Source organism: Colias croceus, chromosome 17 (assembly GCF_905220415.1).
Source record: "Colias croceus chromosome 17, ilColCroc2.1".
Lineage (NCBI taxonomy): Eukaryota > Metazoa > Arthropoda > Insecta > Lepidoptera > Pieridae > Colias > Colias croceus.
The window spans coordinates 7,368,672-7,391,702 of NC_059553.1; the positions used below are offsets into that span (position 1 = coordinate 7,368,672).

The window sequence follows — 23,031 nt, forward strand, 5'->3', positions numbered from 1 at the left end:
AGTCGAAAATGTCGATGTGATTTGTTAGGAAATATTCAAAAACGAGGGTAGTTTTCGCAAGTTTATGAGCTACGTATAATGAAGGTGGCACACGTTTTGTCAACGGATAAATTATTTTGACAATATAGAGCTGAATTTGATTTTGTTAGTGGTATTTTCTTACTAAAGCCAGTCAGTTTAGATAACTCCTACTGTATAGAAATTCTTACGTTATTAATGTTAAGGTAGACAAAAATTTAATAAAGAATAGTGGTGAAAATAAATTTTAGTATTATATGATTTTTGATGCTCTATGCTCAAATCCCTTGAGTTTAAAAAGGTAATTCATAAAAAAAATTGTTAATTTATATTTTTCATTCGCAAAATTCGTAGTATTGTATTGGTAAAATTTTCACTAAACAGAAGCGATTTATTAAATTACTATGCGAAGAAGTAATTAAACAACAATATTTTTAAACTCAAATAAATACGTATTACATTTTAAAGCGACATAAAATATAATGTGAATAATGTAACCGCACGCCACCTTGCAGCCTAATTAAGATAAACAGTCTGTTACACCCACATAAACTCCACGAAATCGCGTGCTTTTTAACACAGAAATGCTTTTTATAATTAATTAGATAATTTACACTTTTGTATATTTTCTAGGCAGGGTTTTTAAGGTTCGCTGAATACGTAAACATGTTGTATGACAGAAGTGCTCTAGAAACAAAAAAAAGCTAGGAATTATATAACTTAAATGATTGCCAATGTGTTCTGTACCTAAATTATTGATTTTAGATTTTTCATGTTTTTTATGAAGGATATAGTAACAGTAAAGATATTACACGGGTTCGAATCTCGCCTCATGAACGTTTTTTCTATTGTTTAAAATTTTCAGTCCAAAAAATATTATAGACCAGCCTTATTGCTTAAACAAACTCATCCACTAACTAATGATGCGTCAGTTGGTGCTTAATATAAGATCTGTTTATTTTCTCATTAGATTAAAAATCGATTTTGCCTATCAAAATTTATGAAAGATTTTGCATAAATTTCGTTTGTTATCTTGTGTTACATTAATGTACATAATCGTTATTAACTGTTATATTTATTTTTATAAACGTAACGATATAAGCGAACTTCCTTCCTCTTCTTTCTTTCTTGGTTCAATGTACTTGTCTAAACTTTCGAAACTCTTCAAATTAATGACACTCCGGGAGTAAAAGCTGTCTCTTTTTACGCACCGCTGCGAAGGTTGTGTAGTTTATTTTAACGATAACATCTTTTGCGTTATGTGTGCGATAGGGCTAATGAGTTTTAGACAGGACTTACAAAACTTTATAATGTTTATGTTCCCGTCTTAACTTTACGAGTAGGACGTTTCAAAAAGCTGAATTTGTTTAGCCTAGTAGATTACTTGATCTATAGAAATATACAATAATTTGCTGAAATTGCTCTTCAGAAATTGTTTAAAATTCAACGCAAACACGAATAAAACCGGAAATCTGAACTATTAAGTTAGAACGAATTGTAGAACGCCCTCACAATGTAGGGTAGACGTTAACGGTTTAATTTATGACCTGTCAACGACCGGTTTAAACTGTCGCCGGTTAATTGTTCTCGATTTCTCCAATTGCTTTGCTAATCCTTATTGTTTGTATTGATTTGGGTTAAAGAGTAATGGATTTACGGAGAACAGTTTTTTGCAACTACACAATGTCAACTGTGAAAATGTGTACATGTTTTAATGAGAATAAATTCCTTTAAACCTAACTACACTACTCTATGAGAGATGAAATATTTACATAATAATATGTTTAGACATGTATTTCGAAGATTGAGAACTAATATTTTTAACATGTATGAGAAATTCTGATGTCATTTCGTAAAAGTTTGATCAAAATGTATATCAGGTCTGTCTGGATTGGTTGATCATATTACAAGATGAAATATATTCAGTATTTCTATGCACAAATATTAAAATAGGATTAGAATTCAATTCGAGGAATGGAAATAGAAAATTTCTATTATATCCTTGAGGAAATAGAATGCGTTATAGATTTCAAATGATATCCGAGACATACTTTCATATCACTACATAATATTATAAAACAAAGTCGCTGTCTTTGTGTGTCTATGTATGCTTAAATCTTTAAAACTTGAATTAGATATTTTTGGTTTAATGGCATCCAAATGCTTTATGTGTGCTTTTTCTATCCTTTATAAATTTATCTTTAAAACTTCATTATGGATTTCCAAGCAGTTTTATTAAGACTTAAGAGATAGATTGGTTCTTGGGGCCATCCCCAAAACATCTCATCAGATCAGATCGTTTGAAGAGTTTCGAAGATTTTAGTATAAAATTTGTTTATATTTTTATATAGAAATCTAAGCTATTTTTTGTTCAACCCTCCTACAACGACCTAAAGTATTACAGTATAATATTATATTTATTACATATCGTCTAGACACATAAGGCAACCATACGGCATTGTTTGTCTGTAGTCGAAAGACAAATATCTAAAAGTACTAATATTTTATAGAAACAATATGACAATAAATATTACAATAATGTTATATGAATGTTACAATAATGCTATATTATTATGTTTGTAATTGTACCTGTGTGTTCTCCAATAAATAAATAAAACCCAGCAAGGGTCCCTTTATTTCTGGTAATAAGGAGGCAATAAAACATTGATTAATGTGCTATTTTATAATTCAACAAACATTTATTTACGTGCAAACATAACAGAGTACAAATATTAAAAAAAAACTAGTCTAATACCACAGATCACTAATCTAAGACCTATAACTACTTATTTAAGTGGGAATAGTATCAAAGGACTAAATACCTATTTATCCATGTTTCGAACATCTAATCTACAGTCGATATTTTAGGTTACATATTCAAAATTACTTATTAAAAAATGTTCTATAAATATATTGAACTTTGTTGAGTAAACCAAACAAAGTTCAAGAGAGCCAATAAAATAAAGAGACTACTTATACTTCGAGATTCTTCGTACCCCTTGTATTTTAATGTAACCAGGATATTAGCTATTGTATCCCTTTGAGCTCACGTTCGTACTTTTTGGCGTATTTTCCAGCGGGATCATATTTCTTCTGCAGACTGGCCCAGGCTTGTTTCTCGTATTTGATCATGTGTCGGATGACTTTGCGGGACCCCAGCTTTTGTTGGTCCGTACATTTGCTACAGCCAGTCTGTAACGCGTCTGCTACATGAGCTGAAATTATAGAAAATTGCGATTGTAGGTATTAAATATTGGTGATTACACTTAAAATGAATATTAGAAAAATTGTTTCATGAACTAAATATTTATTGAAAATTAAAACAACTTCTCCGATTATATTATTTTCTTGTCATGTACGTATCTATCAAATCATGAAGCGGATGTTATAAGTAATCATAAGCGGATCAATGTTACGAAGGTACACGATGCTTATGTAAACAGTTTTTTTTAATGCAGGAGTTTCCATAACACCTTTAACGTTTGGTCAAATAAATAAATAAAATAAAAATTCGTTATTGACAAAAGATTTTACATGTTGAATGAAGTCTCTGACTCCCAAACTAAAGTAAAAACCTATATGTCAGGAGTCAGCGCCCTCTTCCAAAGAGTATTCAAGAAATACCAATAAGAAAATTAAAATAAAAATGTATTACAAACAAAAATCAAAGTAGAAATTGTTTTTTCTGTAAGGCGTACAAAAAAATGAACTACTTTATATATTAGCACTATAAAGTCTAATAGAGGGAGCCATATGTCATAAACCCGGGCACAATTCCAAACTCGGGGCTGATAATGAGAAATTCCACATAGCAAGCAATATGTCTCCGTTATAAAAATGTTAAGATGCAAGGCAATAAGTGTAGGAGAATTTTGTTGCTCCATCTTGCCTCTACATACCTTAGCTACACTTATGAAATACTAGCTGTGCCGCGCGGCTTCATTTACATATGCATCAAGTATTTTTATAGCTTATGTGTTATTCTGATGTACAACTTTTTTACTGTCAAGTTTCATCCAAATCTATTCAGTAGTTTCGTCGTGATAGAGTAACAAGCTCATAACCATCCTCCCAAACTTTCGCATTTACTATATATTTTACTATTTACTATATATTTTAGGAAAATCGTAATAGTAGATTCAAACATTAATTAATTTATTAAATAAGACTTCGAGAAGCACTTTGGAAACGGCATAACATATTAAAAAAAAACTGATATCGTAATGATTACAAGCTTTATAGAGTGTCAGCTACTGATGCTTTATACTAAGATCTTTTTATAATACAAAGATACATACATTTTAACTCCTTGCCATTAACTGAGCACCTTCCTTTATCCAATAAACAGCTGATGTACGACGATAAGACCTTCTTGTTGGACAATATCTCATCAATATTGATACCGTCATATTTGTCAGTGTACCTTTGCGCGGCTATCGCAGTCACTGAGAGAATCAAGAGCGATAGGAAGACCTTCATGCTGAAATAGATGGATTTCATTAATAAACTTCTATGTAAAGGTGTACCTGTATACAAAAAAGTTACAAATTATAGTAAAAATAACGTTTTTATCAATATTTATTTTTTATCATTTGCTTGAATTATTCTTTCTATGCGGGTTTTTCTTTCGGGTGAAGCCGCGGGCGGAAAGCTAGTTTCATATAAACCTTGTTTTTAAACTAAATGTTTAATAATTAAATTACTGTATGTTTCATTTTTAAAAATCTTACGTTAATTAAATAGTCAAAGAACTTAATAAAATGTGAAAGTATATTTTTTGTCGTTAATTTTTCTGATATAATTTTAATTAAGGTAGCTTAATTATGCGACTATGGCAACATTTAACTAATATACATTTTTTTTTCATTACAGGTACGTTCCCAGACTATGTGAGCAAAAGATCAACTTACATTTCGCCGTTTTTCACTTCACAAAATAAACGTTTATTTATCTTATTATCACACGAGTGTCCCTTAGATAAGATGGTACTTTATTAACGTTATTTATTCAGGAAGCCCGCTTTTATATATTTTAACAGTCCTTGCTCAGAAAATACTTGGATTCATTGAAAGAATAACACGCGATGTGATTTTCCCGCCGTTTTTCCTTGGATGAATGGTGATATACATGGGTAGGCGTGGTTCTCGTATTTAAATTTAAATCGCTATAATAAAAAAGATCTAAATGTTTAAAGCTTAAAGCTTGACTTATTTGTAAAATTCTCTCAACATTTTTAATTACATGTGACATGTTATAATCTTGGTTGACTTCATTGACTTTTATTTTTTTTATAATTTCCGTTTTTCATAAAGCGAAATACTTGAATCAACACTGAAATTCACTACTGAAAAGTTTTGGATGAATTTAGTTTGGTCAAATTACATACACCTACACCATAAAATTCTTTAAAATATAGACGTTTAATTACCTAATTTTCTATAAAATATAAAATTGTAATATCTAGCTCAATATGAACAAGGAAAGGTCCGAGGAATTACTTATTAAGAAATAATTGCAATAAAAAACGAGGAAGGTGATTAAGAGATAATTGTTGTGACGCATCTTCATTAATATTCAAATATCATTACTCCTTTGAATCTTATAAAATAGTCTTAGTATTATTATCTTAACTAAAATGTTACACTCTATCTTACGACATTTCATCATCATCGTTTAATAATAACATATTCTACTTTTAAGAAATATCTCTGTTTAATTGGTGCTTGCTGTGTTAACCTTTAGAGCTAGCGCAAGAGCAACTTTTGTCTCCGCAACTATGTTGTCTCTCCCATCAACTCCATGGGCTAGTAGGAGCTAGCGCGTAAGAGCAACTTTGTCTCCGCAACTATTTTGTCTCTCCCATCAACTCTATAGAGAGTGTCGCTATACTCTATGAGGGTACCTACAGGCCACGATAATCCACCACGCTGGCCAATGCAGGTTGGCGGATGTCACATGTCGTCGAACTTTTGCCGATCTAAAGGCCAACGTTTTTACCGCTGTTTTTCAGCCATAGCCTGCAGTTAAACCAAAAAAGTCACACGATTAGATACAATCCATACTAATATTATAAATGCGAAAGTAACTCTGTCTGTCTGTCTGTTACTCAATCACGCCTAAACTACTGAACCAATTTGCATGAAATTTGGTATGAAGATATTTTGATACCCGAGAAAGGACATAGGCTACCTTTTATTGCGAAATATGTACCACGGGCGAAGCCGGGGCGGCCCACTAGTAAAGAATATTACAGTATATACATTATACATACAATAATTAATCATTTTATGGTTATCCATATGTCGTGGCCATATCGTAGATTTGCTCATTTCATGAAATGGCCAACATAGTTTGATCAGATCGTTAAATCGTCAACGTTTCACGATTTGGTCATCGACATTTGGCCAGATCGTATAAAATATAGGTTAGGTTAGGTTAGGCTAGACTTTAATAAACAACGCACGAGCCGAGCGAGCAAAGCGAGCGTCCCGCTGCAGCGGCCGGCGAGTGCCAGAAGCGAATCGCTTTTTAAAAAAGAAACAAAAATGGTCGCATTTCGTGACATGGCCATCTACGTTTGGCCAGATCGACGATCTGGCCAAATGTGGATGACCAAATCGTGAAACGTTGACGATTTAACGATCTGGCCAAACTAAATTGGCCATTTCATGAACCTTTATGGAATACTAGCGGTCCGCCCCGGCTTCACCCGTGGTACATATTTCGCAATAAAAGGTATGTTCGCAATAAAATATGTATATGCGTATGTTCTTTCTCAGGGTCTAAAGATTGTCGGTGCCAAATTTCATCAAAATCGGTCCAGTAGTTTATGAGCCTATTCATTACAATCAATCAAACAAACAAACAAAGTTTTCCTTTTTATAATATTAGTGTAGATGAAAAATAGCCGAATAATTTGAAGAAAAAATAAATTTCAGTAAACTTTGTACCTACCTATTATTTGTGGTTTTGCCGCAACATGAAGGCATGCGACTAACGACGCGATAAATTAAGATTGTTGCTGGCAGCTTAATATATTTTTTACATAAATATGGTACCTAAGTATTATATATCTAGTACATTGTTATAATCTCTATACAAATTGAAAAATAAAATGTAGAGTCGATTGTGAAATGCCAATAAAAATGTTACCTACTCTTTATTAGGATACTTCTACGATAATTGTTGTTATTTACGTAAATACATGGAAATATTTAGTTGTTTATTGGCTCTTACCACAATAAAAAATACCTTTTACGAATCACCAAAAAAGAATAAAACATCTGTAAGCAATAAATTTGAATACTAAAATATTCGTGATCACGTCCTGAATAAGGAACAACAATTACCACAAAAGAAGTGGGAACCACATAATTCAACCGTATTTGTATAGATTTCATAGCCTTTTAGCGTAATAAGGTTCCAGAATCTGAATAAGTTGTGCCACAGTCCACAGATAATATTATAATACTATACTAGTGTATGGAAATCAGACTTCTTTAAAACAAATACCCTCCGTATTTGTTTTAAAGAACCTCTTTCATTAGCTGAAAGGAGACATTAACATATTGTTAGGCCAGTTTTCTTAATAAAGTATATTCACGAAAGACGTCTTTAGTTACTAATAAAACTAAAACTTTTAATTCTTTAATCAGTATTTATTATCTATAATTGTGTATCAACATCCAAAATAATAAAGGTAATTGTTTCATGAATATTTTAATTAAATTAGACGCAAGTTATTGTAATAATAATATCCGTATTTTATTGAGTATTCTTTAATATTGAGTAATTATTTATGAAAAACTTGATGTTTCCTGGTATTTCAAAATGTAGAACTAAGAAATAACTATACTGCTACTAAAAAACTCTGTTCCTTTAAACATTTAGTGGAATATTTTATTTCTACAAATATTTTTAATATCATAAATTATTTTTATTTACTTTGAAACGAAAGTTCCGTGCCTAACGTTCATTTATTTGTGTATGATTATGCTTTTGGTGAAGCATGAATAATTTATGAAATAAAAAGTTTGGAAAATCCAAAAGTGCACGCCTCATAATCTCATCCTTTACAATAAAATTGATTATTTATAAAGGTGTTTATAATATAAGTATGTAGATACACTTGTTCTCATGTGCCAATGCTCTTGTACTGTCTCAAAACAGTTGGAAAAGTAAAGAAAGCGGTACCGTAATAATTGAGTTATTTTTCTTGTGGCCCCACCTAGATGTTAAACTGCGCAGGTTTAAGGGACTACCAACTTATTTTTTTAAACCTTGGCTTATAGTATAAAGAATCGAGTTTATAATGGTGAATTTTGAGTACACTATAAATATATAAAAAAAGTCGATATTTTTTTTGTTTATTTAATAACAATTAAACCACATCGAATCAGACCCTGAAAAATGAAAGGGTTCTATTCCTGAGCATACTCAAGCGTAAGAGAAAAAAAAAGACTCGATTAGTAAAGTATTTCGGTCGCTATCGTGTTAACAAGAAAATCCTCCGCACATACAGACACACAGACAGAACTTTTTTAAACTGTTTTTTAACTAGTTTAAATAACAAAAATGACATCAAAAATATCATGAATGTTAAAAATAGTGTTTTTTCTTAATATGTGTGTGTATGTATTATCTTACAAGTGCAATGTATGATACATAAAGACATTTTAAGTTTGAAAAATCAGATGTTTTGCGCGAAGTGACAGTAGTACCCACCTCAACGCTTCGCTTATGAGGCGTGCAATAAACCTAGCCTTTGCTCCTGAATTCTGTTCATTATAATATGTATTTTTTTTAATCTTTAATAGACCTGTAATCATGAAATTACAATGTTTGTAAGTAGATGTTGCATCTAAGATAGTTGTTAAGCTCGATGTAATTCAAAGGTTTTTACACGCTTTTTATTAGCTTCACCTGTATGTTTGTTTGTAACCGACTTCTTTGGGCGCGATTTTGACCCACTTTAAACGGCCATATTTCGTTCAAACTTTGTAGATTTATTGAGGACCGATGACAATACACTAATTTTATAAAATTATTCCATTTTTCAATTTGCAAAAAGCGTGTTTTTTAGTTTTTTTTAAACTATTATTATTTATTTTAGGTTCATCTTCATGATGTTACGTAGATAGAGCCACGGTAATAATATAGAGCTGTTCCTAAAGATTATAAGTCCTTTTGATCATTTAAGATATTAAAATTCAAAATGTTTTTAATAAAAATTGTAAAACAAAAGCCTGGACATTATTTATCACTACTACTACTACTAGTATAGTAAACGCAAAAGTTTGTAAGTACACTCGTAGATTATAACCTGAATTATCATTAGAATAGAAACTAACTTAGTAATCTGTGCTAGAAATACTTTTTATACTAGTACGTTCAAAACGAGCTGGATTAACTACGTAGTTTATTATATTGTATTACTGTTATATAAAACCACAATTACTGGTATGTTATTGCATACCTCATCACTCGATACATATTTCGTGTAAATTATTACCGAAAACCCCAATAAAATTCAATCAACGCACGTTAAATGAATATTCCACGTGGCACGACATTGCAATTACGTGAAGTATGAATACGTGTCAAAACTCTGATGATAATTGCCTGCGATCCAAATATTTATCAATCCTATTGGATTTAACTGAAACATGACATGTCCATTCAATTTCATATAATGTTTTAGAGTAAAATTTGTTATTCATACTACTAAACCACCCTTGTTTGTTCGGGTTTATTATATAGGCAATAGGAAAGCGTTTGACCAGAATATTGGCTGATGGTCTAAGATGGTACGCGCGTCCCTAGAAGGCAATAGGGAAGCGTTCGACCACATTGTGGGCTCATGGTCTAAGATGGTACGCGCTTCCCTAGAAGGTACCCGTTTATTTACGCTTGAAATTGAATAGTTTTATCTATTTTACTTGTTTATACTAATAATTTAAAGCTGAAGAGTTTGTTTGACTCTACTTACATGTATGTGTCGTGGCCATATCGTAGATTTGCTCATTTCATGAAATGGCCAACATAGTTTGATCAGATCGTTAAATCGTCAACGTTTCACGATTTGGTCATCGACATTTGGCCAGATCGTATAAAATATAGGTTAGGTTAGGTTAGGCTAGACTTTAATAAACAACGCACGAGCCGAGCGAGCAAAGCGAGCGTCCCGCTGCAGCGGCCGGCGAGTGCCAGAAGCGAATCGCTTTTTAAAAAAGAAACAAAAATGGTCGCATTTCGTGACATGGCCATCTACGTTTGGCCAGATCGACGATCTGGCCAAATGTGGATGACCAAATCGTGAAACGTTGACGATTTAACGATCTGGCCAAACTAAATTGGCCATTTCATGAAATGAGCAAATCTACGATATGGCCACGACACATACATGTAAGTAGAGTCAAACAAACTCTTCAGCTTTAAATTATTAGTATAAACAAGTAAAATAGATAAAACTATTCAATTTCAAGCGTAAATAAACGGGTACCTTCTAGGGAAGCGCGTACCATCTTAGACCATGAGCCCACAATGTGGTCGAACGCTTCCCTATTGCCTTCTAGGGACGCGCGTACCATCTTAGACCATCAGCCAATATTCTGGTCAAACGCTTTCCTATTGCCTATATAATAAACCCGAACAAACAAGGGTGGTTTAGTAGTATGAATAACAAATTTTACTCTAAAACATTATATGAAATTGAATGGACATGTCATGTTTCAGTTAAATCCAATAGGATTGATAAATATTTGGATCGCAGGCAATTATCATCAGAGTTTTGACACGTATTCATACTTCACGTAATTGCAATGTCGTGCCACGTGGAATATTCATTTAACGTGCGTTGATTGAATTTTATTGGGGTTTTCGGTAATAATTTACACGAAATATGTATCGAGTGATGAGGTATGCAATAACATACCAGTAATTGTGGTTTTATATAACAGTAATACAATATAATAAACTACGTAGTTAATCCAGCTCGTTTTGAACGTACTAGTATAAAAAGTATTTCTAGCACAGATTACTAAGTTAGTTTCTATTCTAATGATAATTCAGGTTATAATCTACGAGTGTACTTACAAACTTTTGCGTTTACTATACTAGTAGTAGTAGTAGTGATAAATAACGTCCAGGCTTTTGTTTTACAATTTTTATTAAAAACATTTTGAATTTTAATATCTTAAATGATCAAAAGGACTTATAATCTTTAGGAACAGCTCTATATTATTACCGTGGCTCTATCTACGTAACATCGTGAAGATGAACCTAAAAAAACCTTTGAATTACATCGAGCTTAACAACCATCTTAGATGCAACATCTACTTACAAAAATAGGAATTTTATGATTACATGATGTTTTTAAAAAAAATACATATTATAATGAACAGAATTCAGGAGCAAAGGCTAGGTTTATTTCATAAATTATTCATGTTTCACCAAAAGCATAATCATACACAAATAAATGAACGTTAGGCACGGAACTTTCGTATCAAAGTAAATAAAAATAAAATATATTAAAAATATTTGTAGAAATAAAATATTCCACTAAATGTTTAAAGGAAATGAGTTTTTTGTAGCAGTTTAGATATTTCTTAGTTCTACATTTTGAAATACCAGGAAACATCAAGTTTTCCATAAATAATTACTCAATATTAAAGAATACTCTATAAAATACGGATATTATTATTACAATAACTTGCGTCCTATTTCATTAAAATAATCATAAAATATATTTATGATGACACGATTATAATAAATACTGAATAAAGAATCAAATTAAAAGATTTAGTTGTATGAGTTGTGTCTTCACTACATAGTATAAAACAAAGTCGCTTTCTCTGTCCCTATGTCCCTTTTTTATGCTTAAATCTTTAAAACCACGCAACGGATTTTGATACGGTTTTTTTTAATAGACAGAGTGATTCAAAAGGAAGGTTTTAGTATATAATTTATTAGGTTTTAGATAAAGCGGGCGAAGCCGCGGGCGGTAAGCTAGTATCTATATTATAAACGTAAGAAAGATAGCTAAAGACGTCTTTGTGAATATACTTTATTAAGAAAACTGGCCTAACAATATGTTAATGTCCTTTAAGCTAATGAAAGAGGTTCTTTAAACAAATACCCGTCCCAGTTCCATACACTAATATAGTATTATATTATCTGTAGCACAACTTATTCAGATTCTGGAACCTTATTACGCTTAAAGGATACGAAAACAAATACAGTTGAAATAAGTGTTTCCCACTTCTTTTGTGGTAATTGTTGCTCCATGTTCAGGACGTGATCAGAATATTTTAGTATTCAAATTTATTGTTTTTACAGCTGATTTTGTATACTTTTTTGGTATTCGCGAATCGCGATAGGTATTTTCTGATTGTGGTTAGTGCAAATAACCATCTAAAATAATAACCCCTATTCCAATATGTATTTACGTTATGAATTCTCGTACAAGTTATAACAAACTGTAACATTTTATTGGAATTTAACAATCGACTCTACATTTTATTTTTCAACTTTCCGGTCATTTTTGTAAATGGCTGCAGTTATTTGAACGGAATTTGTATAGAGATTATAACAATGTACTAGATATATAATACTTACCATATTTATGTAAAAAATATAATTAAGCTGCCAGCAACAATCTTAATTTATCGCGTCGTTAGTTGCATGCCTTCACTTTGCGGCAAAACCACAAATATTAGGTAGGTCCAAAGTTTATGAAATCTATTTTTTTATCTAATTATTCAGCTATTTTTCATATTTTGTAAAGGAACAAGGAAGTATGCCCTTAGAAAAAAAGAAATGGAAGCTGATGCAGGTGAAGCCCAGGCGAGCAGCTAGTATTCATATTATGTATACTTTAAATATACAGGATACACATTAGAATTTAGGTTATATCTTGTACAAAACGTATTAAACTCGACACAATCAATAAGTAAAATAGCAAATATGATTATTTTCCTTGAAAATTGTTACAAAATTTGATTAAAAGCCGCGCACAGCCTCCAACCCCATTAACTTACACGAGTGACGGCATTAATTAATTCGTTTTATAGGTACATTAACAAATTGTTTTATATACGCAGTTAAGACAACCGGCAATTAAATTTTACAATTTTCTTGCTCGGTAATAAATATATAAGAGTGGGTTTATTTAAAGATGTTTTATTGTTTAAAATCGTTGTTTTCGTTGCATATTATGAAAAAAATGTTGGCTACATTTGTTTTTATGAAAATCTGTAGAAAAGTAACATTGCAACGTTAATACTGAGCATTGCAAATAGTCGTAGCGTTTAATGTATTTCAAAGAATATGTAAAAGATCCCAATTATGATTATATTTCGCTGAAATATATGAGATTTATTAATTTCTTATTTGTAATTATGTCTCTCTTGAGGTTTACTCATTACATGAATAAAAACTCGGATAATATAAAGGGACGATAAAGTTTCTTCGCAGTCTCGTAAAGTCGAAGTCGAATGGTAATTGTCAATACTATTTTATTGATCGTTTAAGTTCAATTGAAACAGTTGCATGTGACAATGAGTCCCCTTCCAATCACGTAGCAGCAATTAGATTAATTATTGTGAGAGTATATTACATATAGTAGTTTATTATCTGTGATATTACGTAAAACAATACTTGTAATGACATTTTTTGAATATTTTTACATACTTCTTAAACTTCTCCTTCTCTTTCTTATATGACAATTCCCGATCCCAGTGAGGACTGATTCTGCCAATGTCAAGTTTTGGACGGATGATCAGAATCTTCTTACACGTTACATTACTTTTGATAATATGAGGTTTTCTCTTTAATTATTCTTATACTGGATAAGGCATTGTTACCTGTAGGAATACTTCAACACAACCATTTCTAGATATTAATTAGCATTAAGTTACATTTTGTCAGTGTTTTCATTTGGGGAAGATTATACAATGTTTGTCTAATTCACGTCCTTTACTAAATATAAGGCTGCGACTTCTCGCCCATACAATAAACTGGCTATATATCCTACCGCTTCCAGAGCCCCTACATTACCTACTAACCTACAAACGCCTCATATAATAACTCGTTACATTATGCATCAAATAGTTTTCTCTCGTGACACCACAGCACGGAATATCACGCATTGTAGAACGTAGAATTGCTTTAAAGAGGGGACACTGCTGTAATTCAAGCGTGCTGACTTGCCACCTGGGGTGTTATAAGTAAACAGGTAAATAATACTTATTCCAATTGTGAGAAAGTGATGGCGCTAGACGATCTGTATAGCTCTGTCTTTTTCCCACACTGGGATTGGTACTACTTCAAGACGTAACAGTAACCTCCATGACAATATGACCCCTTTAAGCGACATAAGCACGCTATAACCGTATACTGTAATTAGTTGGGATGGTATTGGAATCTAGATACTAATTGTAGGATATGAGGGCGATTTGGTGTTGGATCTGTCTTTGAAATCAAGTAAAATAAATTATTTGTAGATGTAGGATAAGAGTAGTGATATTATTTGTAGATTACAACTTGTAGTTTAATTCTTTATTTTTTCATAGTGTACCTACTCTTAATTTAACCAAAATGTCTGAGTTCCGAAAGGCTTATGCACAGTTTATACTCGTATAATCAAAGGTATGTTTCTTTTTGTTGATTGTTTCGATTAATTATCTTTCCGTCTTTACCCTCAAGGTATTCTCGTCAACCTTCCCTAGATTTATTTTGCGAATAACGCATTTTATTCATAGTGTTCGATATTATTCGATCCTTGTCATCCTTTGTCTTCTAGTTACAACTCTTCAGTTAATTAACAATTTCTCTGGGTATATTTTGTCCCTTTCACTCACGTGGAAAACAGTGAAACAGAAGATAACAGGGTAGGTATGGTTAACTATTACCTTGAGTCCCTTGAGAGCTATTCGTTAACTTTATAATAAAAATTTTATCATGAAAAGGCATTTCATTGCTTTTGTTTGATGCTTTATTTAATAAATATCTTAGGTGGGTATTTCAAATTTTATGGCAAAACAATATATTACAATAATACTTTTTCTTTGTATGTCTAGCTTCTGGATCTTTATGATTTCTTTTATAGATGTTTTAGAGATTAAAAATTTCTTCACAATACGTTTTAACATTTTAGTTGCTTAATCTTTGTGGTACATATGCCTCATATTTAAAATACACGTTTGATAATTTAAACACTCATAAAATGATATAATATTAGAAAAAATCGGCCCTTTTAGTTCTTTAGTTTCTTGAAATATCCAAATATGTACAATAATTTCGAATATGCATACAGACAAGCTCTACGCTCTTTTATAAGAAGCAACTTTTCAAATAAAAGTAAAAGAACAGTAAATTATAAAAACAAAACAGCCAATCTGACAAAGGGTATAAGAACCGCGAAAATATCTGTGAGAAATTGCCATCATAAAATATTTAGGGACAAAGGAGGTAATTTTCCTCCGCCGGAAAAAGAGGAATTATAAGGTAAAAATGAAATCGTAATAATGCATGCTTGGCTTTACGCTGTCTTCACGGCAACACTGCCGGAATTAAGCTGGTTGTTTTTATTTTAATATTTCCTAAATATTTACTAGGCCAATTGAGAATATTTCTATTAAAAAAGCCTGTTATAGCTGATACAATAGTATTGGATGTTACAGAAGTAAATTTAAGTACATAATGCTTTTTTGTACCTACTTTAAATAAAAAGCTTAATAGTTAATACGTATCTCGCAAATGTTGATGCTGAAAAATATTCGTGAATTTCTCTTTATCACGTTTTTCGATGGAAGTAATAAGTATTTCATACAGAGTACTACTTCCAGCAAATAATGCAATATTAAATTGATTTATTTTTAAATGTAAGGCTTAATTAAAAATGTCAGTCTACATGTGGTGTATTTCTGCTATTATCCTCTCAACTCAGTAATTAAACAAGCAAATAACCACAGCATTATACTGTGGCCTTATTGTGGCAAACTATTACATGCTATTACTAAAATTAATTACGCGGTTAAGCTTTCTGTAATTTTTCATGTTCCGCAAACTGTAACAATACTCAAAGCGCTTTACGCGAAAGGACTTCAATTTAAAAACTGCTCACTCCAGGTATTTCTTTTTTTGGAAAGAAAGGCGGAGAAAATGTGAAATCACTGTTCTTAATTAAAAATAAAACCACAAGCGAGAGCCCGCTGGAAATCTATTTGTTCTTTACACATCCTGATGAAGACTTTTTAATACAGCTCGGGTCGACTTAACTTTGCGAGGGGATTACACCGTGGAATTTTAAATAGAGCCATTATTTTTTTCGATTACATGCTTAAAAGCGTTTGGTGTAAACAGCGTGTAATCCAATACTGACATGAGATGATTACGGTTGGTAATATCGTAACGGAATTGGATGGAGTGGTTTCGAGGTGACAAGTTTGGGAAATGTTTGTCTATAGTAATAGGGGCCATCCATAAAGTACGTCACACGTAAAGGGGGGGGGGAGGGGGTCGACAAAGTGTGACATGGTGTGACAAGGGGAGGGAGGGGTCCTATGTTTCGTGACATCACATTTCAAAATACTAATCGCGTAATTGGTAAACTAAAAAATATGTCCAACTATACCTTAAGGGCAATACGGTTTAAATTGTTTGGTTGACAATTATTTATATTTATTCATTATAATGTTATTGTTTCAAATATTTGATATTATGTTGATTGCTTAAAAAAGTACTTAATTTAAATAGAAATAAGACTAATTTCGGAACTGCTGTTTTAATTTAATAATTTTTCGATGTTAAATTGCAAAACATGTGACGTCACACTAGGGAGAGGGGGGTCTCAGAAATGTGACCACCTGTGACAAGGACGGGGGGGGGGGCCCAAAAACTCATGAAATGAGTGTGGATGGCCCCATATTATAAACAGGAAAGGTTTGTATGTATGTATGGTTTTCACGCATAAACTACTGGACCGATTTTGATGAAATTTGGCACAGACAATCTTTAGACCCTGAGAAGGACAAAGGCTACCTTTTATTGCGAAATATGTACCACGGGCGAAGCCGGGGCGGACCGCTAGTTAGATATAAATGTAATCAAACGTGTAGATTATTGTGTGTAATTATTATAATTAAAAAGGTGTTTTAATATTAGGTACCTATATATTTATTCATTCAGTTAAGGTTTTGTAACGCAAGCACTAGTTTTTGTGTTAAACATTAGAAGGTGAGTAGGTTCCTTTTAATGTTGGTATTATTTCATTCAATAACATTTTTTTATTAACTTCACTTATAATATTGATTGGATCGTAAAATTTTATATCATGCCTTAATTGTATTAATTTTCCATTAGAATTTTAAACAATAATTACATTTAAGTGTAAATTACACTGAATAATTAAGTACCTTTAATTTTTGAATTATAATATCTCATATTACAGATCAAATTGATGGGTCCCTAAAGGAGGAAAATTATCTTTTAACAATGTAATTATCGCTGTGAAATGCAAACAAAAACAACAATTGTACAAAGGGTCGTTGAATTAACGAATGTATAATGAAGCAATTCACAAGTTAGTTAATTGACGTTCAAAATTGTGCGTTCTTTGGTTTTGGTTGTGAACAATGTTGGTATATTATGTACAATAAAGAATAAATAAATAAATAAATAAATGTTTGAAATTTGAATGTATTTGGAAGGAAAGTAGGTACTAGAAAACTCGAGAACATACTCATTTGTAAAAATTGTCATTTATCGATTTGAATATTATAACAAACAAACAATACGTTTTTAATCAAAATTTGTGCTCATTTTTGCTTTGCTTTTTATATGATAGGCTGTCTTTCTCAATTCAAAAATACAAAAATTAACATCATAAATACAAATAATATGTCAGAAATTGAGGACCTCCGTCGGTTTTGGGAACGTCGTCGAAAATTAAATTTATTATTATTATACACACACACACACTAATTAAAATGGAAGTAGAATAATTAATATATCCCTTAAATGTAAAAAAAAAAACAATATGGCCTTCACAATGTACGGGTACAGGTATTATATTAATGTTTTATTAATTGTTATCCTTCGTAGAGCGCATTAGCATGACAAATGGCCCAGTGAGCTCAAAGTGGGTCAGCGTCGGTCAAACACGGATAATTTGCGACTAAATATGAATAGCAAGAATTATAAGGGTTATTTTGTAGGCGCGTTGTGTTTCTTGTTGTTTGGATTAGTTTGTGTATTACTTTGTGAGTGTATGCGTTACGTTTTGTACAATAAATCAAAATAAATGTGTGTGGTGTCTCTATTAAAAATTACAATAAACGTTTCGTTTATAAACAAAATTATAGAAAGAAATATAACAAAAATATCTTAAAAATTGTTAATAGAGCAAAATATAGAGTTTGAGGAAAACATACGAGTTTTTATATATTTTTATAAACGACTTTATTGTTTGTGACTTCATCATACTTATTTCAAAATGGAAGCCATACACTGGTTGTTTATTCTTCATACCCGTCGTCATTCCACGTTTGTGTAATTAAGGAGAACGGAATTGTGAAACGTGTATAAATATTTTAATACTGTTTCCCGCGACGGCCGAGGCCAAATAAAGTTTATTTATTTATTTAGCACTTTATTAGTTGTACAAATAGGATAGGAAATAAAACCTTAGAATTACTTACAGCTAAAAAACAGAGTACAACTAACTTGGCGGCCTTATCACTAAGTAGTGATCTCTACCAGGCAACCACGGTAAAAGGTAACGATCAAAAAGGTCACATATTGGCGGGACGAGAAAAGAAAAAAAGAATAATGATAGCAAGAAAAACCAAGAAAAAGAAGAGGTTTTATCATACAAACAAGTTTATATTTCGGTGTTCCATTTTGCCCAAGCTCCTCTATAAACTTCCCCTATCCTTCCCTTGGGTGTAAGCTATCTCCGTACAAAATTCTACCCAGAATATTGTGTTAGTTGTATGAAGATTATTCTGTATTAAGTCAGTATTGCAGTGTAGACTTTATGCTCCCTGTGTGATTTAATTACGACTTGGAGATGTACTAATTATCTTGGAAAATATCATATCTATGTCTTGGAGTAAAATTATGCTTTATTTTATGACCCGCTGGCATTTATAACGTATGCAACAAGTGTCAGGCACTAGTAACTATGAATAACATTAATAGTATTAGCAAGATCTCATCAAAAAATGTTTCTAACAAGTTTGTTTTAAAATTAACACCTTGTGAAGCTTACCTCATTAATGAAGATAGCTATAAAAATAAAAGTGTTACAATACATGAATTACCTGTTTCTGTATTGTTTAAAGGATTTCTTTCATTCTACTCTGCCAATTAGAAGCTTTTGTATAAATTGTTTATAATTGAAATAATAGATGTGATTCGCTCATATATGCTTCGTAGTAACCATAGATAATACTGTATATATAAGAATAGATGCGAAACTGACGTTTCCGCAGTGAAACTATATTGTACCGGCTCCAATAGATGGCGCTACACTGAATCGGTATCTATACGTATATACGTATGTATAATTATATGTTATACATTGAGATAATATTAATATGGAGCAGACACCACGAACAAAATCTGTGCGCCAAGCGCGGCGGCGCGGGGCGCGCGAATGACGGCTAGACAGTCATAGATTATGCGATGTCACTGACTCACCGCTATAGAGGCGACACTTTGTTTCATTCTGTCTATTTTATTGGGTGCCACTCCTTACATGCACGTTGACTTGAAATTTTCTTTGTACTTACTTAATATTTATTTTAGGTATAAACTGACTTTACTACGCGGGGCTAACAATATCTGGCATATAATATAGGATGATGTAAATAGTGACGTCATATGGAATAATTTAATTTTTTTCGTGTTTTAGGTTCAGTCAGGGCTATGGGAAGTTTTATTCCTTACAAATTGAGCCTTTTTTAGAAAAAAAAATATTTTTCCCTTTCTTCACGGCCCAGACATGGAAACCTTGAATAGAAAAAATATTAATTATTTATCTCTGAACTAGCGGTCCGCCCCGGCTTCGCCCGTGGCACATATTTCGCAATAAAAAGTAGCCTATGTTCTTTCTCAGGCTCTTAAGATTGTCTGTGCCAAAGGAGAATGCCCATGAAAGTATGGACCACAGTACAGTGTTGCGTCAATGCCAGAGTGGTTTTGGAGGGTTCTTCGATATTCAAAAGATTTTTACCAATTGATTTTTTGTGATAAAAACAGGGGTTTTCAAGATATTGAGAAAAATGTGAAATAACCTCAAAACTTAAATAACCCCGATTTAGTTAGGTTTATGTGTGATTTAGGTAACATTTTATCGTCCAAAGGTTATTTTTCGATTAACATATTTAATCTATGCGTAGAGCTTATGCTTTCAGACAAAGTCTATCTGTTCATCGGCTAGTGTAGGTAGGCACCAGAAATCTTCCGGGACGGATTTCAAGAAAACCTAAATATATACCTACTTAAAAAATGCCAATTGAGTTTTTATTCGGTTTACATGTTGTTGTTGTTGTTGTTGTTTGAATCATTTTTTCACTACATATTCGAAGAAAGAAACAAATAAGAAATAACTGGTTACCTACCAAGCTATGTCATAATAATATATTTTTTATATATATACATATTTATATTATTTTACTTCACTATCTTTGTTTAAACAACCTACAGTGTATAAACAATACCTTAAAGAGTGATTTTATGTTAATTGATTTTTTTTGTGATTCAATGAAAACAATATAGTAAATGTAATAAGTTACCGCTTGGTTACCGTGGTAACCGGTAATTGACACTAAATCTATAATAACGGATCTAAACAATTACATGTCTTATTAGATTTTACAAAACATTCCCTGTTCAAAATATATTTTCCGATGGTAAGAAGGCCTCTAAATTGCCGAGATTTTTTTTAATAGTATTGTTGTCTTGATGCATGAGAAAAATCAGTACCAAAAATGGGCATTCTCCTTTCATCAAAATCGGTCCAGTAGTTTATGAGCCTATTAATTACAATCAAACAAACAAACAAAGTTTTCCTCTTTATAATATTAGTGCAGATAAATAAATAATAATTCAATTATACGTTCAAGTCAGTAGCTTATACAATATCAATTAAAAACTTGATTAAAATCAATTAACAAAAAAAAATTGGTGATTGAGCAATTGATTTTCATATTTCATGATTTCACCTTTTTTCAATTAACAACCAGTCTATGCTTTTCTAATTATGTAAAATTATTATTTTATAGTATAAAAATATACGCCAGCAAATATTACTAACAACACTTAGTTCATGCCCAATGTCATATCTTAAATTTTTAATCTATGACAAAATGTCGCCCGCCAAAAATTTTGCTCTAACTAAGTTTTAAAAATTATTATCTAGTTACTTACTGATGAAAAGTTATTCCTTTGCACTTTTCCGTATTCTTTGTATTATTTGTGCAATATCGTAACACACACGTAGGCATATTTGATGCGTTTCACTTTAAAACAAATAAAAAATGAGCGTGACGTTCGCGCCAATGAGCGAGCAAGCGACTGAGTGCAGTTACGCCACATGACGTATGTTGAGTGGAACATAAGTGATGTAGGCGGTATCGTCTCCATATTAATATTATCTCAATGATGTTATATTATTATTTTACTGTGTTATTTTATATTTATACCTTCTGTGCTGCTTTCGAAAATTAAAGGTTATTAATTTGTAAATGTACAAACTGAAATTATGTCTAATAATTTACATTCTACAAACTTAACTAAATATAGGCATTAACAAAAAAAAAACAATGTTTTTTTTATTTATTTTCTTTTATTGTGAGTTTTATAATATTTTATTGCTTGCATTTTTACTGGGTCATCTGTACAACTTTGCGTATTTTTTCCTGTTAGCATTCTGTTGACATTAGTGCACCAACTGTGTATAATTAAATCTATGGTGAAATCTATTAAATTTTTTAGAAATATCTTTTTATGCTCTTTACAGCTTAGAAAACCAACATAACAGAAAATTTCAATTTTTTCAATAATTTTATCTTTTAAGCCTGCTAAATGTGGATTATCTTTTAACTCTAATTGTATAATTATGTAAACTTCTTCTAAAAATTTACACAACGCCTCCGACGGATACGTACAAGATCTACCAGTAAAATCTCTAACTAAAATGTAATCATTATTTGTCGGAGGCGTTGTGCTTACAATTTGTCGCCTACATGTAATACATGAGGTTTTCATTTTAGCAATGCATTTTTTTACAAGGTACCCCCCAACATATCGTTTGGCTTCTATGTTAAGTATGTTGGGGGTTCCTGGAGTAACATCATTGCTAAATATATTCAACAAAGAATCCACATTCAACAGCTCTTGTGGGTCTCTGTTTGTTGGTTTTTGCTCTTTTCTGTGAATATTTATAATATATTTAAGAGATTTCATTATTTTGTTGTCATCTTTCTCACAGTTGGCGCCTACGGAATGTGGTGACGTTAAATTGTTCACTAACAGCGTTTTGTAGGCTCCTATAAAATTCAAACAAGTTGGAGATGTATTACGGACTCCATTGCTTCTAATATTGCAAAAAAAGTTTTCCAAGGGATCCTGATTTAAATTTCTTGTCAACAGACTGCTTATTTTATATGTATCTTTTAAAAAGTTGAATAATTCAATCATTACATAAATATTATTAATAAAATTTTTTATCGACGGCACCTGCACATATCTTTCTTTGCCGTCTCGGATATTAATAAATTCCATAGATTTTAATATGGGTAATGATTCATTCCATAGTTTCATATGTGGCGAGTTTGTCTTCAGGGCAGATCGTAGTGGTTTTTTTGTATCTTTATAATTAGAACTGTTAAATGAATCGAACAATTTGTCAACCAGAAGAAGCAGGTCTGCTGTACCATGGCATTCTTCGGGAAGTATTTTATGCCCTGCAAAAGAAAAAAACACAATGTTACAAAAAAAAAAAAAAAA

The 23,031-nt window shown here is 31.6% G+C and overlaps 2 protein-coding genes across 12 annotated transcripts in view; one reads left to right on the forward strand and one right to left on the reverse strand.

Moving 5' to 3' along the window:
- LOC123698829 (transient receptor potential cation channel trpm) overlaps positions 1–23,031 on the forward strand; it is a 225,688-nt gene that overhangs the window by 94,510 nt on the left and 108,147 nt on the right. The window lies entirely within an intron of this gene.
- Positions 2,892–4,996, reverse strand: LOC123698838 (allergen Tha p 1-like). The gene is made up of 3 exons (XM_045645617.1): positions 4,929–4,996; positions 4,317–4,498; positions 2,892–3,233 (listed from the first exon to the last, which is right to left on the reverse strand). Exons 2-3 carry the CDS (start codon positions 4,495–4,497, stop codon positions 3,046–3,048), a joined length of 369 nt encoding a protein of 122 aa, XP_045501573.1. The 5' UTR covers position 4,498; positions 4,929–4,996; the 3' UTR covers positions 2,892–3,045.

Bases quoted from the DNA above. Each gene is read 5' to 3' on its own strand.
- LOC123698838 (XM_045645617.1), bottom strand. From the start codon at position 4,497: ATGAAGGTCTTCCTATCGCTCTTGATTCTCTCAGTGACTGCGATAGCC. The intron at 3,234-4,316 runs GTATGTATCTTT...CTATAATTTCAG, and splicing joins TAATGGCAAGGAGTTAAAAT to CTCATGTAGCAGACGCGTTA.